This window comes from Pieris rapae, chromosome 1 (assembly GCF_905147795.1).
Source record: "Pieris rapae chromosome 1, ilPieRapa1.1, whole genome shotgun sequence".
In the NCBI taxonomy this organism is placed as follows: Eukaryota; Metazoa; Arthropoda; class Insecta; order Lepidoptera; family Pieridae; genus Pieris; species Pieris rapae.
This window is the reverse complement of record NC_059509.1, coordinates 4,069,450-4,093,813: the sequence shown is the minus strand read 5'-3', so window position 1 is coordinate 4,093,813 and position 24,364 is coordinate 4,069,450. Positions and strand designations below refer to the sequence as shown.

At 32.4% G+C, this 24,364-nt stretch overlaps 1 protein-coding gene and 1 long non-coding RNA gene across 2 annotated transcripts in view; one reads left to right on the top strand and one right to left on the bottom strand.

Moving 5' to 3' along the window:
• Positions 1-903: 903 nt before the first annotated feature.
• On the top strand, positions 904-1,409 carry LOC123689176. Its single transcript, XR_006750217.1, has 2 exons — positions 904-991; positions 1,040-1,409. It is a non-coding gene; the product is annotated as an uncharacterized LOC123689176 (long non-coding RNA).
• A 14,271-nt stretch (positions 1,410-15,680) lies between these two features.
• LOC110994932 (toll-like receptor 6) overlaps positions 15,681-24,364 on the bottom strand; it is a 50,359-nt gene continuing 41,675 nt past the window's right edge. Inside the window, exon 3 of the mRNA XM_022261865.2 lies at positions 15,681-19,537. Within this exon, the coding sequence (XP_022117557.2) occupies positions 17,782-19,509 (1,728 nt within the window). The 5' untranslated portion in view covers positions 19,510-19,537 and the 3' untranslated portion in view covers positions 15,681-17,781. The remainder of the gene's footprint in view (positions 19,538-24,364) is intronic.

The following is a 24,364-nucleotide window of genomic DNA, read 5'->3' as shown; positions in this document are numbered from 1 at the left end:
AAGCCCAATAAGTTTTATCTTTGCTAGCAAAATTATTGAGCGTGTCTCTATTTAACATTAAATAACGGTAAGTTTTCAATTAACACTAGAAAGACGGGAGCAGTCATTTGACTGTCAATTTGAATTTAATGTTGAATAATTCACAAACCATTTGACGTAACGTATTGAAACTTTGTGACTTTTATTAATATTAGTAGTTAAATGAAACTATGTATCAAAATAACTCACATCGCTTTTGTTTTTATTTAAAATCTTGATATACCGACAAAGACGGCGGCAGTCATTTGACGGCTGAGATCCGATAAGTGTTTATAAGTTTCAAGTTTAAGTTTTTAAAAGTTTTTGAACTTCAAGGTCTTATCACCTCTACCGACGGTACGTCGTGGTCACTTCAACTAGACAAATTTGCACTAATATCAGACGTTTGGAAGAAATTTATTGAGAACTGCTTATCATGCTACAAGCCAGGAGAAAATTTTACAGTAGACGAACAACTGTTTTCTACTAAGGTTAGATGCAGGTTTCTTCATTACATTGCTAACAAGCCTGATAAGTTTGGAATAAAATTTCTTGCTTGTGTCGATGTGGATTCAAAGTTTGTGCTCAACGGCTTTCCTTATTTAGGAAAGGACGAAAGCAGGCCACAAAACCAAAGTCTTGGTGAATCCGTTGTTATATGCCTCTCGTGGAACCTTTTGCAAATACTGTCCGAAATATAACTACTGACAACTTCTTTACATCGATAAGCTTGGTAAATAACTTGCTCGCAAAACGCACTACGATTGTAGGAACTATGAACAGGGCACTACGAGAGATTCCACCTTACGTCTAATCACTTCATATGATTTTGTTTGAAACAAAAATCCTGAAATCCGATAGATGTACACTCACAATTTGTCAAGGAAAACGAAAAAAGAACGTGTTATTCCTTAGCACGTTACATAACAATGTTGAAATAGACTCCAATCACCCTAAGAAAAAGCCAAAAACTGTGCCTTTTTACAATGCTACCAAGTACGGCTTGGATGTGGCTTACCAGATGGCATAAAATCATAGTGTCAAAGCGGCATCTCGAAGGTGGCCGTACATTTTTTCAATTCTTCTCGATCTTCTACTTAAAATCCGGAAACTCGGAAAATGTTATGTACAAAAGTACAAAAATAAAACTAATAAAGACACTTGTAAAAAGCCACTTTGCGGCTCTTGTAATGTAAAGAAAATGTTAAAATGTAAAATATGTGTATAAATATTATAATTAATCATACATCAAACCCTGTTTTATTACTATAGTTACCATTTTTAACAGCTAAAATAATAAAAAAAGGTGTAATATATTGGAGGAGTCATTTGACCGGTCGCCGTCTTTGTAGGTAGATAGATTTTCCCGTCTTTCTAGTGTTAAAAGTTCTGGAATTATGACATAAGATGTTGTTAACTGTGACTTATTTTTTTTATACAATAGGGGGGCAAATGAACCTGCGGTAAGCAAAAAGGGCAGTCATCGCAGCCCACAGACACCCATTTTAGTAGGTGCGTTGCCGGCCTTTGAAGTCGTATCTCTCAGAGCAGACCCCCACCGGGAGTCGATTCCACAGTTCGCTAAATTAATGTGGATTCATAAGCATTGAAATTTATATAATTTAGTATTGTCTTTTATTAAAAAAAAAAAGTGTTTTTCTTTATATAATTTATTTATTCTTTCTAGCGCCCTCACATCTGCTTAATAAAGGAGATACAAAAATTTATTAAAATATATAATTTGCTATATGTTTGTGTTCATTTCTTTTTCGAGTTATTAAAAGGGTTCACGACTTAAAAATATGTAAGTGGCCTATAAAATGTTAATGTCATTTTAAATAAATGTTTGCATTGTTCTCTTTATTGAGAATACAAAATCTTTTTCGTCTAGAAGTTGATAAATTATTATTTATCTATATAAAAAAGTTATCTATATATTAAAGTTATCGTGAGCAATGTTGGCATTCAGCATGCGACTCCCCTAGGGCCATAGGTTCGATCCCCGGCTGTGAACCAATGGACTATATTTCTATATGCGGATTTAATACTTGCTCACCCGATGAGGGACAATATCGTGTGGAAACCAAACCAAAATACCTTAGACCCAAAATGTCGACGACGTGTGTCAGGCACTAGAGGGTGATCACTTACTTGCCTATTAGATTTATCTTTCAAACGGTCCAGTTTGTGTTTCCACCACACCTACTTCTTTCTATTTATCTATCTATATATACAATAAATAAATAAATTTAAAAATGATTAGGACCCAAAGTGGTTCTAGTGGAATTGAATTATATATTTTTTTCCCCAAGTATAAAGAAAATATTTTATTCATCTAAAGTTATCAAAATCGCTACAATTACAGTTATATTTGAACAAAATATAAATTATATACTAAATTTTATTTAAATTACACTCAACAACAAAACTATATTTTGAATAGTGTTTATTATTTTATTGGACAATAAAAATCTTTTAAAAATCATCGTACACCTAAAGTCACTTGTTTATTGCTTTTTACAATACCTTAAAATTTTATAGAGATTTAAAATACCTCTGGTCAAAGTAAGTATATTACTCGATTTATTTTATAGCTCGTAAACAAAGCCTGTAAACTCTGTCAGTCTCGTTTTGAGGTTTTATTGTAAATAAGATTTTATAGTAACGTTTCAAAGCCGCCATCAGTTACGGCGTAAAGCATTATCACTTTATATGCAAATAGTATGAAGTATCTTATTTCGAATCCAACTTGGGTGGACAATTCTTCAATAAACAGTTTGTTTTGTATATATTGTAATATGAGATGCTCAAACTCACAATAGTAACGGACGTAGCAAAAGTTTGATTTAATGTTAGGGGCATACACATTTTGTATACTTTATTCTCTTGTTCTGTAATATTATTATCAACTTAATGTTAAGTTGATAATAATATTACAGATAGATTAGATAGATAGATTATTATATATATTATTTTATTAGAAAAAGTTTTCTAAACTTATATAATATAGCCATATGGTCGAGTACATATGAAAATGATTGACATCAATGTGTATAAATGCAATTATTGTGAACTTATAATAATTGTAGTTTGAAATCAGGTTAGTTACTGGATGAATTCCCGTGCACTTGCTCTCTATTCGCACTTTTAACACTTGCTATTTAACCGGGGTGTTCATCAGAACCAAAATTACTATAGTGGTGGACCTAGAATCACCTACGTGCCGATTAGAAAAAACTGAGAAATAATAGGCTCTTTCAATATATAATAAATAAATACGGTGTACTCAGCACTATTTTACTACCGTGACTGTAATTAGCCAATCAAAAGTTACATGAAACTCAGACTTTATCAGTAAACATTTTAATAACCACTAGCTTAGCTCGATTTTCAAATTCTAATCGAGTTTTAAATTGCAGCAATTCTTATCAGAGCCCGTGGCTCGGTCTCGAACTTTCATCTCTCATCTACTGTCCCATTCCTCGTTAGTCGTTAGCTTCTCAAAACTTCGTCTACAACTTCGCCAACTTTTTTAACTCGTCCAGAACTCATTTCTCGTGATTAATTAAATTGATTGTGTATGGAGTCATTCACAACTCGGTCCATTATATCGTGTTTCGGGTCAAGTCAGGGGTTATTTTCGCCAAGTCACCGCGAGAACAGATTTGTCACACCCCGCAATTTCGCCTCTTATACTGAAAGTTCAAAGGTTTTTTTGACCAAAATTAGACATCCAATTTCTTCATGATTTTGTTCCGCATTACGTGACAAATTTTCAACAGTTTTTACTTTATAATAATTCATGTGGTTAAGTTGTACAAGTTGACATATTTAGGTCGCTTCTAAGTAATACTTTAATTTTGAACTATAGTGTTATAACTAGATTAGGATCTCAAATGGCGCAAGAAATATTTTTCATTAAAATTTTGTGTAAATAACCAGTCAACGTTTTAAAGGCCTGTGGTTTACGGCACGCAACGGAATTAATGGCTTAATATAGAGTGACTTAGTAGGCACGTTAGTACTTAATCGGTAACACAAAACCGCCTTGATTACTCTAAACTTAATAAAGTATTAATAAAAAGTTTTCCGTCAAAGATTATCAAAACGATAAATGTTAACGCGAAGTTGGTATATGCAACTAACCGAAAGGACCGCTAAAGTACCAATATCACGGCAATAGATAACGTTCGTATGGCAACATTTCAATGGACACTAATCAGAAGCATCAATAAAAGCGAAACTAGCTGGAATATCTTAAAGGATGTCCAAACAGGCTGGCGTTATATGTCAGTTTGATAGTCTCCCGCTGACAAAGATTGCTGTAATGTAATAAATCTCAGTTCGACATCGCGTTCATATCAGTTAAAAATAAAAATCCACGCAAAAAAGCACGTTTCAGGTGTGGGTCCAAATTTCTGCATCTGTTTCGTGATAATTTTCTGCTTAGGTTTTTTTACTACTAACTACAGTACAGATGGCTGACAACTAGGTTGCCAGCCATCTGTACTCAGAACATACTTACGTCTTTTTTAATCTTATAACGCATGGTTCCTTGCGATGTGTTTTTTCACCACATCGTAGTGTTAAATGCGCACATAGACACAAAGTTGTGACCAACGTCACAATAGGGAGAAAATCACTAAACACTGCTCTTCAGTAAAACAGGTTTTATTTTAATGTTAACCGCTCGAGTAAAACAAAGATACAATATAAGTTCTTAATTACCAAAAGAATGAAAACATCCACATGTTTTGGAAAAAATGTATTATTCAATAAACGATTATTTGTGTGAGACACACGTGTGATACATATGATATGTACGATACAAATATTACAATATTACTAATAATGTAAAATTCCTTTAATGACAAATTTGCGCGCCATTGTGTGTGGCAAAATATGCAAACAGGATTGTAACGAACCACCTTACACATTTTTGTACTATATTCTAGGAATAAATTATAATTATTATTTAATATACGAGACATATTTAAGTGTATCTATAAAGTTTCAGATGTGAATTACACATCCAAATATTATTATGTAAATATGTTTTAATACGAATCGCGTTATTTCGAAGAGCTCAATATCATAAAGAGAATTCATTAAAGCAGTACGAACGTTCAATAATGATACGTAAATAGTTGTAGCGTTGCTACGAGTTGGGGTTTATATGAAAAGGTTTACAATAATTTATACATGCCAAATTGATATAGAAATTGTAGATGATAAACATTGTTTTGATACAAATATTACAGTTATTATGCCAACAAATTTCATCAAATGTAAAGGTTTTTAAACTGTAGATATTTCATCATTATTATTTATTAATGAAAATATTGACGTTATTATAACAGAATTATTAAATTAAATCTAGAGCAATCAAATAAAATTTTAATACCGAGAGAAAATAAATTTTATTCCATTTGAAAATTCTTTATTAAAATAAATTGAGGAGAATGCCCAAATGCGTTGCGGCATTTATATTTCTAAGAAACTAAAGCTCACTGCAAAGTTAAAACAATTTTATAGCAATTAGTTATAAGGGGTCAAATGTTATCATTGATAAATAAATTCAAAAGGCCGTAAAAGGTTTTTCATAATCCACTAATTAATAAAGAGAAAAATGGAATCTGTGCTCAAATAACGTGAAAACACTTTTCAATTTCGAAAGGGTTTATTAAAGCACTTTCAATAAGTGGGGTTCACAGAGCCCATTTTCGGTTAAAAATACTTAAAATCTTTTCATAATATTGTAGATTCGAGTTTACCTTAATAAACTTCACATTGTAGAATCTCAATGAATATTGAAAATTGTATTCTTTGGAGTCAAAGAACGCCTTCATACAGTTCGAATAGCTTTTTAAATTTCACAGATTCAAACAAAAATTCAAATAGATGCAAAAAAGAGTACAACATTTTTAAATAAAAAAATGATGAATTGTATGACAATTACTAGCTGACCTGGCAAACGTCCTTTTGCCATGTATATCATTTATAATAAAATATAGGGGTTGATTGTAAAGGGTTGAAAATTCAGGTATTTACTAATGTTGTATCATAGATTTTTTTTATCTAAAATTGAAAAAAAAAATAGGGGTGGATTACCCTTAACGTATAGGGGGATGAAAAATAGATTTTGTCCGATTCTCAGACCTACCCAATATGCACACACAATTACATGAGATTCGGGAAAGCCGTTTCGGAGGAGTTTAACCACAAAAACCGCGACACGAGAATTTTATATATAAGATAATAAGTGTGATTGTATAATCAATAGTTGCTTTATTAATTTGAATAAACAAAGACAGCTGAAATTTTAGAGTATTCATTTAATAACTAGAAAGAATCAACAGTGTAAAGTTTGGCATGTTGCCAGTATCACTGCCAAACAGATATCTTTTATTCAGGAAACTCAAAGTTTTCACGACATAAATCTACAAGAGGGTACTTTCATGAAAATGTAATGAGAAAGAACTATTTATGGCTAATCCTTTCGAAATAAACTGTTTGAAACGGTGTCTATTTGAATTTGCCTTTGTGAGAAAGTGTCTTTGCAAAGTGTAACAAAAAGTAATCGTGTGAAAGAGATGTTATTACTGCATCACAGTAGGAGTAAAGGAGATAAAGATAAAGCAAGATATGCTAGAGGGAATTTTTGAATTGCAAATGGGGAAATGAAACTGCCTTGGTCGCTCCCCGCATCTTGAGTTATAATCATCCTAATAACATGGAAGTGATTTAATAAATTTATGTAGCGATCAAAGCAAAAGCCTCAAATAAGATGTATGGCTGGATTATGTATTCAATTAACTTAAGCGGGTCAGTTGTTAAGTCTTTTGAATTATAAACACATTTACTATTTAAGTCTAAATAGTTTAAGTTACTTAATAGTTTCATACTAGATGGCACGTGTGCTTTAATTAAATTACCAAGAACAATCAACAACAAAAATTTAATACAAAATACCACTCGTATCACCTCGATGTCTGTCATTCCACAATTAAATATATCTGAAGGCAGATTTTGCTGCTCCCCACCACTATGTGAAACCAACTGCCCACTGGATTATTTCGGAACTAATTAGACTAAGGGTCCTTCGAGAAAAACAAAATTTTTGGAAAAGTGAGTGTCTATGGGCGGCGGTATCATTCAGGTGTGTTAAACTTGTGCAGTTAACAAAAGTAAAAAATACACATAATTATTTTTGAAGAGAAAGCATCAAATTAGTATTAGTATCCAAACATTACATTTATAATTTAATGCAATGTGAAGGACGGGTTGGTACGCGACACTGAGTTGGGTGAATATAATTCAACCGTGTAACATTCCGCCGCAGATTGCATTCCTGGTGAAACAGGAGCGTTTTTGTTAATTACGCGAAAATTGTTGTCATATTGTATAAATAATCTAAAGTAATATATATCGATACAATTTTTCAGAAAAGTGTTTTTTTTTATTAAACGCCCTCATCTAAAAAATGTTGTTTTTTTAGATGAGGGCGTTTAATAAGAGGAACGTTCGGGTTGTAAAATTAAAATTTTTGTGAATTTTGTTGAGACAACCGCGAGAAATATTTTAGAAAAGTTATCATTTTTGAAGTTATACGTCTTTTGGCGGGTTAGGGAAAAAGGTTAAGAGTAAATTTTTCAATGCGCGCGCACACTGTTACAAAAAACCGACACCTTGATGCTAGGTTTTTAGTTTTTTTTATTGTTATTATGTATTTTACGGCGAAGGATAAAAATTTTCAAAATATTTTTATCTTTAGGTCTTACGACTTCGTAAACAATTTTAATGTCCGCCCGCATGGCACCTCATTTTTTATTAAGGGTTTCATATAATGCTTAATTTTCACCCTTTTCCCCAATTTTTTTTATGAAAGAACAACGGAAAAACTGAAGAACGTTTGCCAGTTAACTATAAAAACACCGTACTTCGAATATATGACGCCTCAATTATTAATATGGACCAGAGGCAGTAAAAAACAATTACACAGAATAAATTAACAATAAACAATAGAATACGTAAAGGGTATACAAAGGAACGAGGCTCAAAAAGTCAAAATGTACTTCAGTGAAGGGCATGCAAATTGATATCACTTGTCGCTACAAAGGGTCTGACTGGTCAAATAGAGCTTTTTAAACGTAATGGAAAACATTTCGACTTAGGAATAAGTTGACTTTACTATGATTTGGTAATTATAATGAATATCTGAATTTTAAATTTGTTCATAAAATAGTTACACTACGTAGTGTTGGCCTAGTGGCTTCAGCGTGCGACTCAAAACTCTGAGGTCGTAGGTTCGATTCCCGGCTGTTCTTTCTATGTGTGCATTTAACATTCGCTCGAATGGAGAAGGAAAACATCGTGAGGAAACCGGCTTGCCTTTGACCCAAAATGTCAAGGGCGTACGTCAGGTCCAAGAGGCTGATCACCAACTTGCCTATTAAATTAACAAAGGTCATGAAACAGTTTCAGAAATCTGAGGCCCAGAGAGAGAGGCCAAAAAAAAAAAAAAAAACATAGTTTTAATGATTGAAAAATGTTATCACATTCTAATAATAATGGGATTGTTTTCAGATTATGATGGCTGTAAATCACTCGTATTTAATAATTAGTTCGTGTTTTACATGTATAATTTTAAACAGCTTAAATAAGAATTATAAGCTTTAAGCCATTATAAGCTTCTTGCATTTTGATTTTTCTTGTATGTCAAATGCTTTACTTCTGGATAATTACTCACTTTATTCTAATCGTAGTCTGAGATATGATGGTATAAAAAAATGGTTATATATTAATAATTTTAATTCACATCCATCATCTATTATTTATGGCAGTACCTGTGTTCCGAGCTCTATATTATTAAGACGTTGCCCCAGGCACACAACAGGTTTAAATTACGAGAAACACGTAGTTCAGTTAAGTGTTCAGCCAAATTACCAACTTTATCTATGTTAGTTGATATATTACTCGAATATTTTAATAAATACGGCGAATTAGGGAGCACAAATCATTTTTATTGATTTTCTTAAGCCTTGCATTCTTAAGGTCTTAGTCAGGTTCCCATGTCTCCCAAACCTTTAAGGATTGTATTTAAATAGAAAACCAAACACAGAATCGTAAATTAAATCATAACTATATGGTAAATAAAATTATATTTATACATAAACTTGACAAAATTAAATGCATTGCCTTCCAACGATCTCTTTCAGGCAACCACTGTTGAAAGAAAAAGTTTTTTTTTTCTTATATATAAGTTAAATTAGATTAGGTAAGCAAGAAGTGCAAAACACATAATACATATTGTTATTTTTATTTACACATAACTAATATAGTAACAAAAAATAAAATATAACAAAAACTACTTCTTTAGTTTAGTTATTAAACACATGAAAAATAAAAAGTGCACATGAATCACGACAATTCTAAATCAGCCTCACGTGAGTAAGTAGAAAGGTGATACGATGAGGACATTATATAATAACTTAGACTTAAACCTTTTTTTAAGCTCTGGGCTTCAGATTTGTGTATCATAATCATTTTTATTCTAATAGGCAAGTGGGTGCTTTCTATACCTGGCACACGCCGTCTACTTTTTACACAACCTCCGCGACTTCCACAACACTACTTCTGCTGAGTACAACTTGGCTAAGAAGCACTACTTTACTTATTTAAATTATTAGATTCCAATTGCATCTACGGTGAATGTAAATCTTTACTTAATGCTTTAAGTAATCAGGAACTCTTATTTAGCATTCTGAGTTTACCTGAATGCAACGAGTGAATAAATTTTGTATTAATAAAACATCAACCTCAGAAACGTTATTACTTTTTTTTATCTGTATATATTTATTACTCATACTCAAAGTTTTTAAAATTGAAATCCATTGAATTTTCAGTAACGCTAGTTTTTCATTCATACTTTCCACTCGATATGAGAGCTTATCTTTTGTTATTCAAATGAATTTTTGAAATATAAAAAAAGATCATATTACAATGTGACTTGCAATTAATGTAACTAATTGTAGTATATATTTTCCAACTAATTAAATTATTTTGTTTTGCTTGTATTAATTACTTTATCATTGTTTTAAATGCGTTTATTTTAAATGATTACTAGAGTTATAAAAACATAACAATCAATGGCTTAGGTATTTAGTAGGCGCAAGAATAATTTATGGATTTAGACCCCATTACAGGGAAGGAATAATAAATAATAACGGACTTTTTTCTGCCTATTTACAATTAAAATTAATAAATGCCAATAAAACGTCCATTGCTAGCAATACTTAGCATTCTCATTTGTTTGAATGTTTTGCATACTAAAATATTGCTTCTATACGTTCGTGACACATACTGTGCATAGCCCGAAGATTCAACTCCCAGCTAAATAATCATTTTTATAGAAGTCTGATCCCCGTTCTTTACTTAAAATCTTTGTACTGGAAACATTCACAAAATAAAACTATCAACTACAAACATCTGGGTGCATAAATATGCCTATATACTAGACAGATTTATGACCGCGCAATCACTCCTAAATATTTAAATAAAATAATAGAGTATTAGCTCCAAAAATATATATTTTTCATTAAATATTCATTTAGAGCAAAGAAAAACGTAAAAAGTTCAGTCAAATTTATCCTTAGTAATTAATGAAAATCTTCCAAAGTGAAAAGGGTTTTGACGTTAATTGAATTTATATAATTTTTACTAACCAATAGATAAGTGGAGTGGCAGAAAGTTATTGAATATTATAAAAGGTAAAGAATATTTTATATAAAAACTGATTTTTAAACTGTCCTAATTTAATTAGCTGCGTGTTATCAGATATTTTTTTATTATTATATTAATTAATATTACTTTTATTTTTTTCAATTAAAAAGAAATATATTTTTTATATAACAATAACTTATTTGGAACTTATCCGGACATTGTAAAACAGACCCTAAACGTACGAACTGTTGTGTTGTGATTTTTTCTGTTAAGGTACGATATAAGGTACTTATGACTCTTGCGCCAAGAAAAACATAAGCACATATAGCGTTTATTGCACTCATCGTAATAATTAAGTTTTTATAATATTCAGTAAAGGCTAATACAGTAATTACCTTTTTTGGTTTGGGTATCAGATATCTGAATCTGTTTCATGAACATTTTTCAATCTAACAAGCAAGTAGTTAGTCAGCCTGCTGTGTCTGACACACGATTTCGATATTTTGGGTCTAGACGTCGGTTTTTTCACGATGTTTTCTTCCATCGTTCGAGCGAATGTTAAATGCGCAAATAGTAAAAAAGTCCATTGGTGCACAGCCGGGGATCAAACCTACGACCTCAGGGACGAGAGTGGAACGCTCATGCCACTAGGCCAACACTGTACATGTAATTATAGAAGAATACATTTTTTTTTATAGAACTGGAACACAAACGATGGTAAGTGATAGCGCCGCCCATGGACACTCTCAATGCCAGAGGGCTCGCTAGTGCGTTGAGGCCTTTTTAGAATTATCAATAATAATAATATTATTTTACAGGATTAAATAACATCTTATACGTTATCTTGAAAACATACACTGATACTTCAAAGGCATCGCCAAAGAAAAATCGGAAATAAATCAGGCTCGTTAAATATTCTCAATAATAATTATTTCACCAAAAATGAAAAATGTATCCGTGGGAATTATTCATTAAACTGTGATAACACGGCCGTCAAATGGAGCTTTGTTATCCCTCTGAAATGAAAAACGTAATAAGAAATCGTAATTTATTTCTTATTGTAAGAGAATAATAGACGCTAAGAGCCAAAATTTTCCCTTTGGACTTAAATATTAAGATTAGTAACTGATGTACAGAAATTTACCTGTAATTTGTTGAAAAATAATTGTCTTTAATAGCCCCAATATGAAGGGCAAATAGTATACAACGTTTACTTAATTAATAATTGCTATAATTGTTCTCTATTATTTATTATCTTTTGTCCGAAGTGGCGGAGGCCTGATGACCTGTAACACAGGTGCTCAACCTTTGGCAGGCATCACTCTCACATAAACAATAAATATCCCTCAAAAGAAGAATGACAATTATTTACATACATTAATAAATAGTTGTAACTTATCATGTATGAAGTTTTGTAAAGTTTCTGTGAGAAAATAAATAAAGATTATTATTATTATTAATTATACTACGAAAACAAAATATACGTAATGTAATGGACTTGGAGAAAAGACGTTAAATAAGATGTGTATTTAAAGGGATTCGTTATTATTATTATATATATATATATATATATATATATATATATATATTTACTAACAGCATAATCCCCGGTCAAACTTAAATACACTAAACTTAAGCTGAACAAAGCAGAACAATGAATTCTCAATCGTCTTATTCTCCATCTGTAATGGCATTAAAACTAAATTAAAAAATACAGATGACATCTTCGTGTGCAATGCGAGACTTCACTTTGATTACCTATTTAAAAATGTATTTTTAAGATCCAAGTTAAATTCACATTGTCCCAAAGAACGCTTTGCCATTTCATTTTAAAAGGACTCCGCAAATCTACGCAAAAGATAAACACATTTTGGTTGTAATTTTTTCGTAACTTTAAGTGGATTACAATGTTAATTTTATTGATGCAGGCCACCCTTGAGGATAGACGCCGCGGCCGCGCCATTAGTATGCTGATGGTAAAAAAAGATAAATTTGTTTCTACAGTATTTAATTTATGCGGTTTTTTGTGAAAAATTATGTACAACCGTCTAGTCTTCTGTTTATAGCGGTCAATGAACTCTGTTAAAATTATTAGATAAGAACCAGAACTTTTCAATCAAATACAATTTTGAATAAATTAAAATTAGTTTTAATTTCGTAGGATTGCTTTATTTTTCTCAAAATTGCTTACGGCCTATATACTGGCTGGGTTACGTTTAAACTTTATTTTGGAATGAATAAAATATCCAATATTTAGAACAATAATGTATAGGAGTGTCCATGGGCGGCGGTATCAGTTAACATCAGGTGAGCCTCCTGCCCGTTTGCCCCCTTCTATAAAAAAATGATATAATAGATATAATGTGAAGTATTTTTTTTCAATTACTAAGGTAATGAACTTTGATGACTGTGCTTATATCAATAGCGAACTTATATGCATAGCATCCATATCATTAGGGGAGTGCTTCTCGTAAAGCTCTCGTAATGGGTTTTATCTCCGACTATAAAATTTATTTACACTCTACCACATTATTGAGTCTATTTCGTACATTGCGAATACTTCCATGTTATTTATTATACTTCTTTAACGCGATTCAAATCGTACAAAGAAGAGCATTAGTAATAAGTGAAGTAATCATCTATTTACGAATCGATCAATTATTTCAAAATTATTCGAATAACGCTTAGAAGTATACTTTACTCGACTTTAACCAACAAACACTATATTGCAATATTTTAAAGGGACCAAACTCTTTATGATATATATTTTACTTATATGTATATGAAATACTCGTAAACAAAGATCAGTGTTGGCCTTGTGGCTTTAACGTGAGACTCTCATCTCTGAGGTTGTGGGTTTAATTTCCAGCTATGCTTCAATGGACTTTATTTTTACGTGCGCATTTAATATTCGCGCAAACGTTAAATATAAGGATTGTGAGAAAATCGACTTGCCTTATACTCAAAAAGCTGACGGGGTGTGATAGGCACATTGAAACAGAAACAGAAATTTGAGGCCTATACTTAAAAATGTAGCGCCACTGATATTTTATTATTTTATTTCATATGTAATAAACAAATACACCAAGTTAGCACTAAGGAGGCCCATCTCATTTCAACCACAATAAACCCTGATCTGCTGATCTATAGAAGGGGACTGCATTCTATCCCTTTGGTGCCATAACGAGTTCTGTCATGAAATAAATCTCACTACCCCTGAAGCCTCTTTTCAGAAGGCCTTTATGTTTACGCGCTAAAGCCTTCTGACGTAGTGATTGGACGTCACGCGTTCTTGACTTTTTTGAGTCGTTAACAACGGTTGCTTTCTTTCTGTACTTCTTTGTCACTATTTAAATGGCTTGACGAATCGATGTTATGGTGTCGTATACTCTAAGAAAATACAATGTTTTTGTAGTAAGTTATTATCTAATTAAAACTGTCTTAATTTTGTATAATTTTACACAATTAACTTCTACAAAACAAATTAAGGTCATACTCCAACCGTAATGACTCCTTTAGCGCATATTAAAGCAACTAAACAAATTTAAATCTTGCCAAAAATAAATCCTAATTGGAAAATAAATACCTTACACGTTAACTCCATTATGAGAGTAGCACGCGCAATGTATGAAGCCGTCGTAATTTGAGTACTTTGACATTCATTTATCTCTATTACAGATCTGGTGTACCCTCGACACCCTCACAGTCGTGCTAAGCATACCTGGCTTATAACTGTTGTATGTTTGTTACAGCGAAATACACCTCCACCCGATGTAATGGGGTGGCGATTATACTACGCCATGTAGGTGAAATAGTATGTTACGAGTCAATTTTAGTCTGTGGTGATTACTGTAGGAGCGGGAGAGGAGGACGTATATCACGCATTTAATTTTTTTAGTCCATTTAATAGGAGGTTTTAGAGATAGGTACATGCAAGTTGGTTGGGTTTGTAAAATTATTTATATACAGTTCAGTATAAAGACATATTTTTTAAAGTTAAGTATTTTCTGAGCAATGAGATTCTTTATGGAAAGACGTTCTTCTGCAAGTCTATGGGCGGTGGTATCAGTTAACATGAGCTAAGCCTTCTGTGTTAAAAAAAAATCATTCTCCAATAAACCATTATCACAAATGGCTTTATCATAATCAACTTGTGTCCTGACCGAAATTCATTAGCCGTTCTCAATTATACCTTCAATTTTAAACGAATAACGAGTGATTGTGGATGTTTAATTGCTCTTTATTTCCACATTTTCATTTAAATTGTTTTATTGTTTCGGCCCAAAACGTAATGGAATCGTGTTGTCAAGGTTTCTTTCAATAAATTAAATGTAGGTTTGTGGCAATGTTTGGTACTTACTATTCGGTTTTTAATTGTGTATATGTTTACCCATACTTTTTGTATTGGTTTCGATATATATTTGTAATGAAAAAAGTTTTATGTACTGTTTTTTTTGTGTCGTGATTTGTGACAAAATTATATTACACCATAACTCAGTACTATTAGAAGTATAACTTATAAAAACAGAAAGGAGGAGGACCTGCTACAGCTGAAAGTCCTAGGCAAAGGTAGCACAGGAAAGATAGACCTGGAAGTTTTTCATTTAGGAGGAACATTACACTTTTTGGGCCGCAGAGCCAGTGTAGTTAGATATTTAAAAACAAAATATTTGAGGTTTTGATAAAATTGCTAAAACTTGTTGTGGGCGACTAAACTACCCTAGCACTTCTATATTATATGATAAAGTAAATGTTTTTTTAAAAAGAAATGTATTGCAAGTGTAAAACATAATACAATAATTAATAAATAAAAAAAGAGATTTATTGAGTCTTTGTTTTAAAAATGTCAGAGGCATGCCTAGACATATAGTAAGGTTTTTGTATTGATCATAAGATAAATAATACATCAAGTTAAAATTTTAAATTGTTTATTTGTCGTTTGTTTCAATGCGTACATATTTAATAAGTTCCATAACAAAATTTTAAGGTTATATAAATATTCTTAATCTATCGACTGTATTCTAATTCGATTAGTAATAACCTCGGGTATAGGCAGATACAGGTTAGTTAATATATAATTGTATACTTAGAAAATGATTGAAGGGTAATATGTGTTTTAGCTATATTTTCAAGCGTACATTCCTGAGACGAAAGTATTACTAATAAAGTAATAGTAATATCGTTTCATTCGTAGATCATTTGTAAAAACGACATTATTATTAATTTTAATTAGTGGTAAATCTATCATTACATTTTTAATAATTTTATTGGATTAAAATTTAATGCTACTGGAAATTAAACATATATATATATATAAAACTGTTCATTAAGTGATCTGTCTCATAGCGCAAATAACAGTTTTAATATAACACAAAAACACATTATTTTTAGAGTAAATTCTTCAATTTTAACGAAGCAAAATAATAGACAGGACATACATAACCAATACTTAAGAGAAACTAAGATAATATACTAAGTTTTTTTTTATCCCAATAAAATTATCTTCCATAAGTCGTTTGTTGTTAGTACTTAAAGGGATAGTTGATTAACGTTACATATAAAAATATTAATTCCAGAACATCTTTATAACAAAATCAAGTGTCAAAGGAAATTATAAAAATAGCCAAGTAACATGCTAATCATTTTGTACCCCTCACCATCAGAGAAACTGGTTTTATTGCATTATAATTATCATATTGAAATTTTGGATAAAATTCGGTTTCGGTAATTAAAATTAAAGTTAATACTCTTATTAACTGAAATAACAGCTTCATAAAGGGAAACGGAGACAAAACTAGTGATAACTTATTAAACTCATTTTCCAAATATATTATAATAGAGTTGCAAAATTTCTTAAACAAATATTGAATACGTGATTGAAACTATAGAAATTTTTCAAAGCGTTCTTATAAATGCGAAAAATTAAAGGTGATATTCCAGTTTTACTTTTCTGTTTAACTAATGCAACGGCCGGTAATGGAAAGCAAAAACTAAAAGTAACATCGTAGTTAGCAAGCTGACGGTTAATTATTCAACTAATTAGTTATGCGAGTTAGTTATTCAAGTTAGAATATTTAACGCGTAATAAATGGCGATTTAAACTACGAATGTCATGTTCCGTCACAAAAAAGAGACCATAGCGTAGAAAAGTGTGACTGCTCATACATCATCGCTGCGATGATGTATGAGCCTATTTTATAGGTAACATATTCAGAAGAGTTAAAGGTTCATTCGTATTAAAGTTCGGAGAATCGCAGTATCGTCTTACGGTTTTTTGTAAAGCTTTGATAATTCCTATAAAAATCCTACAAAACATGCAAATAAAAATGATACAATATTATTAGAAAATGATCATAATTATTTCAAAAGTTTTCTATTTACGTAATGTATTCAATGGATTTTATCTCGCGGTTTTAAAACTCGCTTTTCATCCAAAATTTCCATGTGCTGTTAAGCGAATAATTTTTTCCTAAATACATTAGTATACTTTAACAATACTCTCAATAATAAAAGTTAACGTATTTTATTATAATATTAAGGAAGTATTCTATATTGCTCATGTTTGTACAAAGTTTTCATTAAATATTGGTGTTTTATTCCAGAAAATATAATAACTACGATAATTACAAGTTTTTTAGTATTTTAATACCTATGTTAATGGAACTACTATGTCTGAGGAACTACATAAGTAACCAAAACGTAAATTATACAGAAAAAATATAATTACACTTTACACAATTGTACAATACATACTTGAGGTAAGGAAAGGAAAATCTGTCTAATCTAAAACATATTAACAGCTAATAATATCTCAACTGTACATTATCAAGGAAAATATTCACATTATATCTAAACAAGTTAAGTACAAATTCGAAAATATTTAAAAATTAATCTATATACATCTTTATATACAAAGCTATCACATCTTCATAACATTATTTACATTATTGCAGGTTGCTCGTTCACATTTCAATTGTCTTTTATTAAACGTCTTATAAAATTGTTTGCGCTTTTGACAAAGCTCATCACTATAGCCTTATGTTACACATACACTATGTGTGGTTTCTCTGGGGTCCTGTGTGGAGGAATGGTTTCATAAGCAAACTGTTGATAAATGTGCTCGTCACTATCTTCCTGGTAATAAGGGTTCTTATCCATGGCTTGCCAGGGAGGATTTAATGAATGGAAGTTGTTAGTAACAGACGAACCGATCATTAAGTATTTATCGACCTCCCTTTTACTATCAGTTTCTCTGCCACGGGTTGTGTAAACTAATCCGTTGCCCAATTTTGAGACATCACCGTTAAGCATAACGCTCGTCATAACTTGTTTTGATTTGTCTCCTTTACATTTCTTCAGAGGTCCAATAAAGTATAATACTCCACCAACAATGCTAGTAATGATACTTACAGTCATCACTACGATAGCAACTATAACCCACCCACTGGAGCAACCAAACTCTGACTCGGGAATCTGAATAAAATGAATTCCTTTCAAATGCTCTGGTGCAGCACATTTTACGTCTTCATAATCAATTTTAAGTATCGTACTAGTATTTTCACTTTTTCGGCTCCGAAGTTCACATTCTCTTATAAGATTCCATAACCATACTAATGAACAGTTACATACAAACGGATTTCCCGATATTTCAAGTTCTTGTAAAGTATCAATTGGGAAGTGTGAAGCTTCGAGAGTTTCCAAAGCATTATTTCTCATATAAACATGTGTCAGCTTAGGATTCCCATGGAATAATCTCGGAGGCACTTCCTTTACTCTTAAGTTTTCATTCATCCATATCTTTTGTAGATTTATATTATCGACAAATGCTCTGAAATCAATTCTTTCTAAATTGTATATCCTACTTAAGTGTAAGTGTTTCAAATGAAAGAGGCTTTGAAAAGACAACGCTGAAACGTTATGGAAAAAATTTCCGCTCAAATACAAGTGAGACAAATTCGACAACTTTGACAAAGCTGATGTTGGAATCGTAGTCATATTGTTATCGCTAAGATCTAAGTGTCGCAAAGAAGGTAAGTTGTGAAGGCCCAAGTGATCGATTTCTTCGATTATATTATTATTCAGATCTAAATGTTTCAACTCCTTCAAGTACGGCACCCCATGCTTTGGTATCCTTTGTATCAAATTTTCTGAGAGATCTAAGAACTCTAGACTTATAATTGTCAATAAATTGACGGAGGGTATTTCTAGTATAGAATTATTTTTTAAATATAAAATCCGAAGTGAAGATAGTGGTTCAAACGTATCAGATTCGAAAGTCACTAATTTATTATTAGACATATCGAGTCTCTCTAACACTGTTAGATCTTTGAAAGTTAGTGCATCTATAGTAGATATTTCGTTATTAGATAAATTCAGATCGACGAGTCTCTTAAGACCAATGAATGTATCTTTGTCTAACTTTCTGAGAGCATTGTGGCTCACGTTTAAATGGGTCATTTCGATGTTGTTATCAAAATTCCTACTCCCTAAGTCTTGTACTTTATTGTACGAAATGTCGAGGATGGTTAGTTGGGTATAAAATCCGAATGTGTATAGAAGATTGTCGATAGAGTTGTGGGTTAGGTTTATTTGTGTTGCTTCTGGATTGAGTTGTATAGGCACTATTTCGAGGCCTGCATTGGCGCACGATGCAGCTCTGAGCGCGTCGTCGCATTCGCATCGTGGCGGACATAATGTCCGCGCCGCAGCACTCCACGCCCACGCTACCACTACCACCCAACCCCAGTGTGCTACGCCGCGTGAGCCCATAACATTTCATATAAACTCCACAGAGTACCTGAAAGAAGGAAAAGTTCACGTTAAAAACTCATTTAATACAATGGCTATTTAATGTCACAAAGTTTAAGATAATACAGATTTTTATGTTAACTTTAAATTTATCCACAGTATTAAATTATTTTACCCTAGGTAATTAAGTTTTAAATCATAGAGGGGTGGCCTAAAAAGGAAAGCTTATCAGTATGGTAAAATCTTTATCTTATTTCTGGTCCGACTCGCTTAGAAAAATACATTCGTCTCTCTCAATTTGGTTATTAATATAAACCGGTATTGTTATTTTGGACCTAAATATATATATAAAAATGATATTTTCAATGTGAGTAGTATGTATTAAGATGACTTTAAGACATAAACCGTTGTGAAAAGAACTAGTAGTTTGGACTCGTTCCATTAATCCTTCCCCGCCTAAACAATTCCACACAATACCAACGAAAACGCTTGGCTATTAACAAAGGAGCATTTGGTACTTTAAATTAAATGTTCGGCTTTACAATTCGACGGAATGTATAATGAATAGCACCGTAACATCTGTTAACGAAAGCGAACGATCTCAAAAGTTTTCACGCGCGGGAATAACTAATTGCGAAGGTTGGAATTCAATTTATGGCTTCTAGTGTACCACCAGGGAGATCACACCACGCCAAAGTATTAATAATGCAAAACAGTGTCACGAAAAGTTTCTGATTTTGAATGCAAATTAAATTAGAAAACGAAGCAGGGTTTGAAACTTTCAACACTCCAGATATTGTTGGCTTGCTAAATGCTAATCGCGTTTTGTTAACAGATAATCAAATTCCACAGATAAAATGTAACACGTTTCGAAAAATAAATACAATTCTATAAGGAGTTGGCGTTCGTGTCTTTGTGAAGACGTGAGAAGTCGTTTCTCTTGGCCTCCCTCCGCAATTTGATATCACCCTACACGAATGGATTACCCCATTGCGCCTGAATTACAGAAACCATACCTATACGTACATTTGATACATATCAGTATTAAGATAGATTAATTCGGGTAGCTATTTTTTACATTCTAAATCACATTAATTGAAAAGGCTTCTAGAGATTTACACAATGTACTATATATTATACAATTTTTTTTACCAAATAAATATCTGCACGAACGTAATTTAACCATAGACCGATCATAGCCTCAATGCAGAAACGATCAAATTGTACGTTTGTCCCCCTTTTGGGTTTACTCAAAGGTGGTCGTGGTTAAGCGGCTCCGATGAAATGGCTAAGGGAGGGCACGCCCTATACTTATACCGTTTCCGTGCCTATACTACCCCGGCCGGTACTCTTTTGTCTTTTAATTTCCTGTCCGCATTGCGAGTTAAGATCGTGAATTTCGCTTACGTTAACATGTTTCGTTCTTTGTTATTACTGAACTTTTCTATTACAGCGTTAAAATGAACCCCCAAATTCCACTTGATGAAAATCCCATTACAATTGTTCCGCAACACGAGCAATGTTTCAAGTCTTGATTTTACTTTTAAGTAATCGACTTCCCAGCTTTGTTCTTTTGTCATGCGAGTTAAAAGTTAACATATTGATTATCGGTTTCGTTACGTTTAATTTAATTTCGTTTAATTTGTATAGTATATACGTTTAAATTAAGATCAAAATCTGTATCACATTTCCTAAGTGTAGATATATCCCAATATATATGGGATAAATTCCTGGGGTTGAATGAATTAGGTACCCTATCTATTACACGCGACCACTAACGATCGAAGACGCCGTAATTTACTAAACAGTGGTGAGCGGCAAATTCAATATTAAAGGTGCCGTGTCCACAGCTATTAATAACAGTCAACAGTCTTGGGTTATTATCAAAACTCTCCGTTTAGTTAAATCTAATTGTGGTATTGTGGTCGATGCAATCAACGCCGAACCGTTCCCACTAAAGTTATCGCACTGGTAATACAACTTGAGACATTACTAGCACAAAGGACGCTTTACGAGGGGTGGAAGACAATAAAACCAGTGTAAAAGTCGGCTAACCACTCTTCCCAGAAAATATCCAAGCCCTCTATTTTCATGAGTAGCTTAAGTCGTGTTTCGTTTTTAAAATAGTCCCTATTCAATGTCAAAAACTTAAAGCATATAGGGGGCAGCGCTTGAAAATTGTTTAGAGACGGTTTTGTTCTGTGGTTACACTTCATATACATACGTTTGTGATGGTTTTAAGTTAAGTTTACTTGTATAATGAGAAAACTTGGTCAGTCAGAGCTGGTACCGCTAGCAAACAACACAAAAAGCGGACTGAACGACAACCGTTCTAAATGCAACTGCAACGTTGAGTTCCACGAAAATAAATGACGGCATTCCTCTTAGGAAGAAATGCAGTAAATGGAGTTTGTAGAATCTGCAAGTTGAAACAAATGCCGTACTTACATTGACAGATCAAGATTTTGTAAACTCCCTTTCAAGAAAAGCTGTTTAAAACAGAGTTAATGCGAGTTTGTGGAGGAATTTCATTAGAATAAAAATAATTTGCTGTATCTTTGAAAACATCTAGAATATACTGTCTTTTGTTTAACGAACTAAATTGGTATAATTAACATAACGCGTTTTGAGAATATCAGTAAACTATGATTAAATAAGTAATAATTATGCAAACCCATAGGCGCGATGTCCTAATCGAATTTCAACGTCTAATTAGTCTCCAGGGTAATTGTAATTACCCTTTATAACGATGATAGAGAGTCCACGCCCGTACCAATAAACCTAATCTGACCTTAATATTTTTACATTGTTAAAACATTAACTTACATTAGTGCTTTTAAGTTTCTAGCAATTGAAAAATCTAAACAGTCGGACAAGTTCATAGCATATGGGAGAAATATTAGTGAATTATCATCTGTAATATTTTGTATATTGTGCAAGTAGAATTACAAGTCATGGCTCGTTAAAAAGAAAACAAAATAAAACCTTAATCTTGCAGGCTGAAAACAAAAAAGTTTGTGACTGAGCCCTACACAATTCCATTTTCTCTTTCATCGCAACTGAGCGAAACTTAGTGAATCAGTCTTCTCTATAGCGCCTTTATAAACGCAATAATGAGAAGTGCTAAAGCGGCATTCAGCCGTGAGCATAACGAGGGCCGTCGATGAATCGTCCATGAGGCGAGCACAAAACTTGCCACTTGCTACGTAATCACGATGGATACCGGGGCTTAAAATCTTTTCTCTACGGTAAAGACATTTAAGATTAGTTGACGATAGCTAAATCAACCAATATTGATTCTTCCTTCTGATTGAGATAACTGCTGCGTTAATTGTCTATTTCAAAAGTGTATTGTAATGTTTTTAATAATAATAATAGCCTTTATTCAGATACATTTCTCATTTACATTCAAACACATTTCCATTTTAATATATATACCATATAGACATATATATATATATATATAATTCATATACCACCTGCTGTTTCTTTTATTTGGTCTATCCACCTTCTAAATGGTCTCCTTCTTATACGTTTGCTGTAGGGCACCTATTTAGAAGTTTTTTGCTCCACTTCTCTGTAAGTTCTGTTTTTGTTGTCTATTTTATACCGTTTTATTTAAATTCATATAAAACGCAAATTGTTTTACTACATACATTAATAAACTTAAGCAATGTACGGCTCTATAGTGTCGCCCATTTGCCAAAGGCTTTAGCTTGACTTTCCTCTTTCTATTTCGATGCCACAGATGAATAGTCAATGAACGAATTTAGGCCAGAGCGGACGTTGCAGATTAAAAGCATGTTTGTTCAATGGTAACTCGATTAAAAATGGCCAGACTGAATGCTTCATTTAAGCCAGGTTTATTCTACCAACAATATAAGGCGTTTCATAACTTTATGAATATCAAGTATAGGCTTCGTCGCATCGGGGTATTAGAAAACAGAAGTTTGTTTACACGAGTTTACACCGCAAGGATTAGTTTGAAACTCCATAAGGTAACCAGTATTAAAACTAGTAGTTACTTGAAGTTGATCTTATATGAAAAATTTAGAAGTAGTTGCTTTGAGTAGGAAGGAAACTTGTACGTATAAGATTAATATAAATCCTTTTATATTATAGGTATTTTTACTACATTTTTATTTATTAGAATTCATATTAATTAGAGATCTTATTTCAAATGTTTAATCATTTCCTGACGTCAACAATATAGTGAATTTATGCTTTATAATATTTCAATGATTCGCGAATCTCGATTTCCAATGGGTTAAATGAGGAAATAGCTCATTGAGCCAAAGGCACTCTGACGCCTTCGGAACTCGAGTCTAGTAGCTATAACACTTATTTAATAAAAAGGTTTTAGGGTAATAGAAAGAAATTCTTCCCACATTGAAAATACTGTCAATAAAGTATTAAATGAGCCCGTTCATTGAACGAAGCCTTTTATAGCAATAAAAGTTGTGGCCACTTATGGCAAATTGCCAATACGTTAAAGGAAAAGAATAGTTAACGGTATCGTTCTTGTGAAACACAAAAAGCAACAAAATGTATCTGTATTGATTCAATGCAATATAAAATCCAAAAACCTTTTTTATTCCCTTCAAGTACGTTTATAACGTATACTTTTCACTGGGTTTTATTAAATGCAAAATGCAAGGGGTTTAACCCGACGCGAGCGAAAAGCTGGCTACGTCTATAGCGCGCTTAGCTCAGCCGCGCCTCTAAAAGCGTAACGTGCAACAAAATCCTACGTTTCAGTTTCCATTTGGTATTGCAACGTGGGATTTCCGGCAACGTATTCAAAGTTTACAGCCGAGACTACGGGTTAGGACGTAATGTGTATGAATGAATGCGCGGTGAATGGGAGGATTCCCGA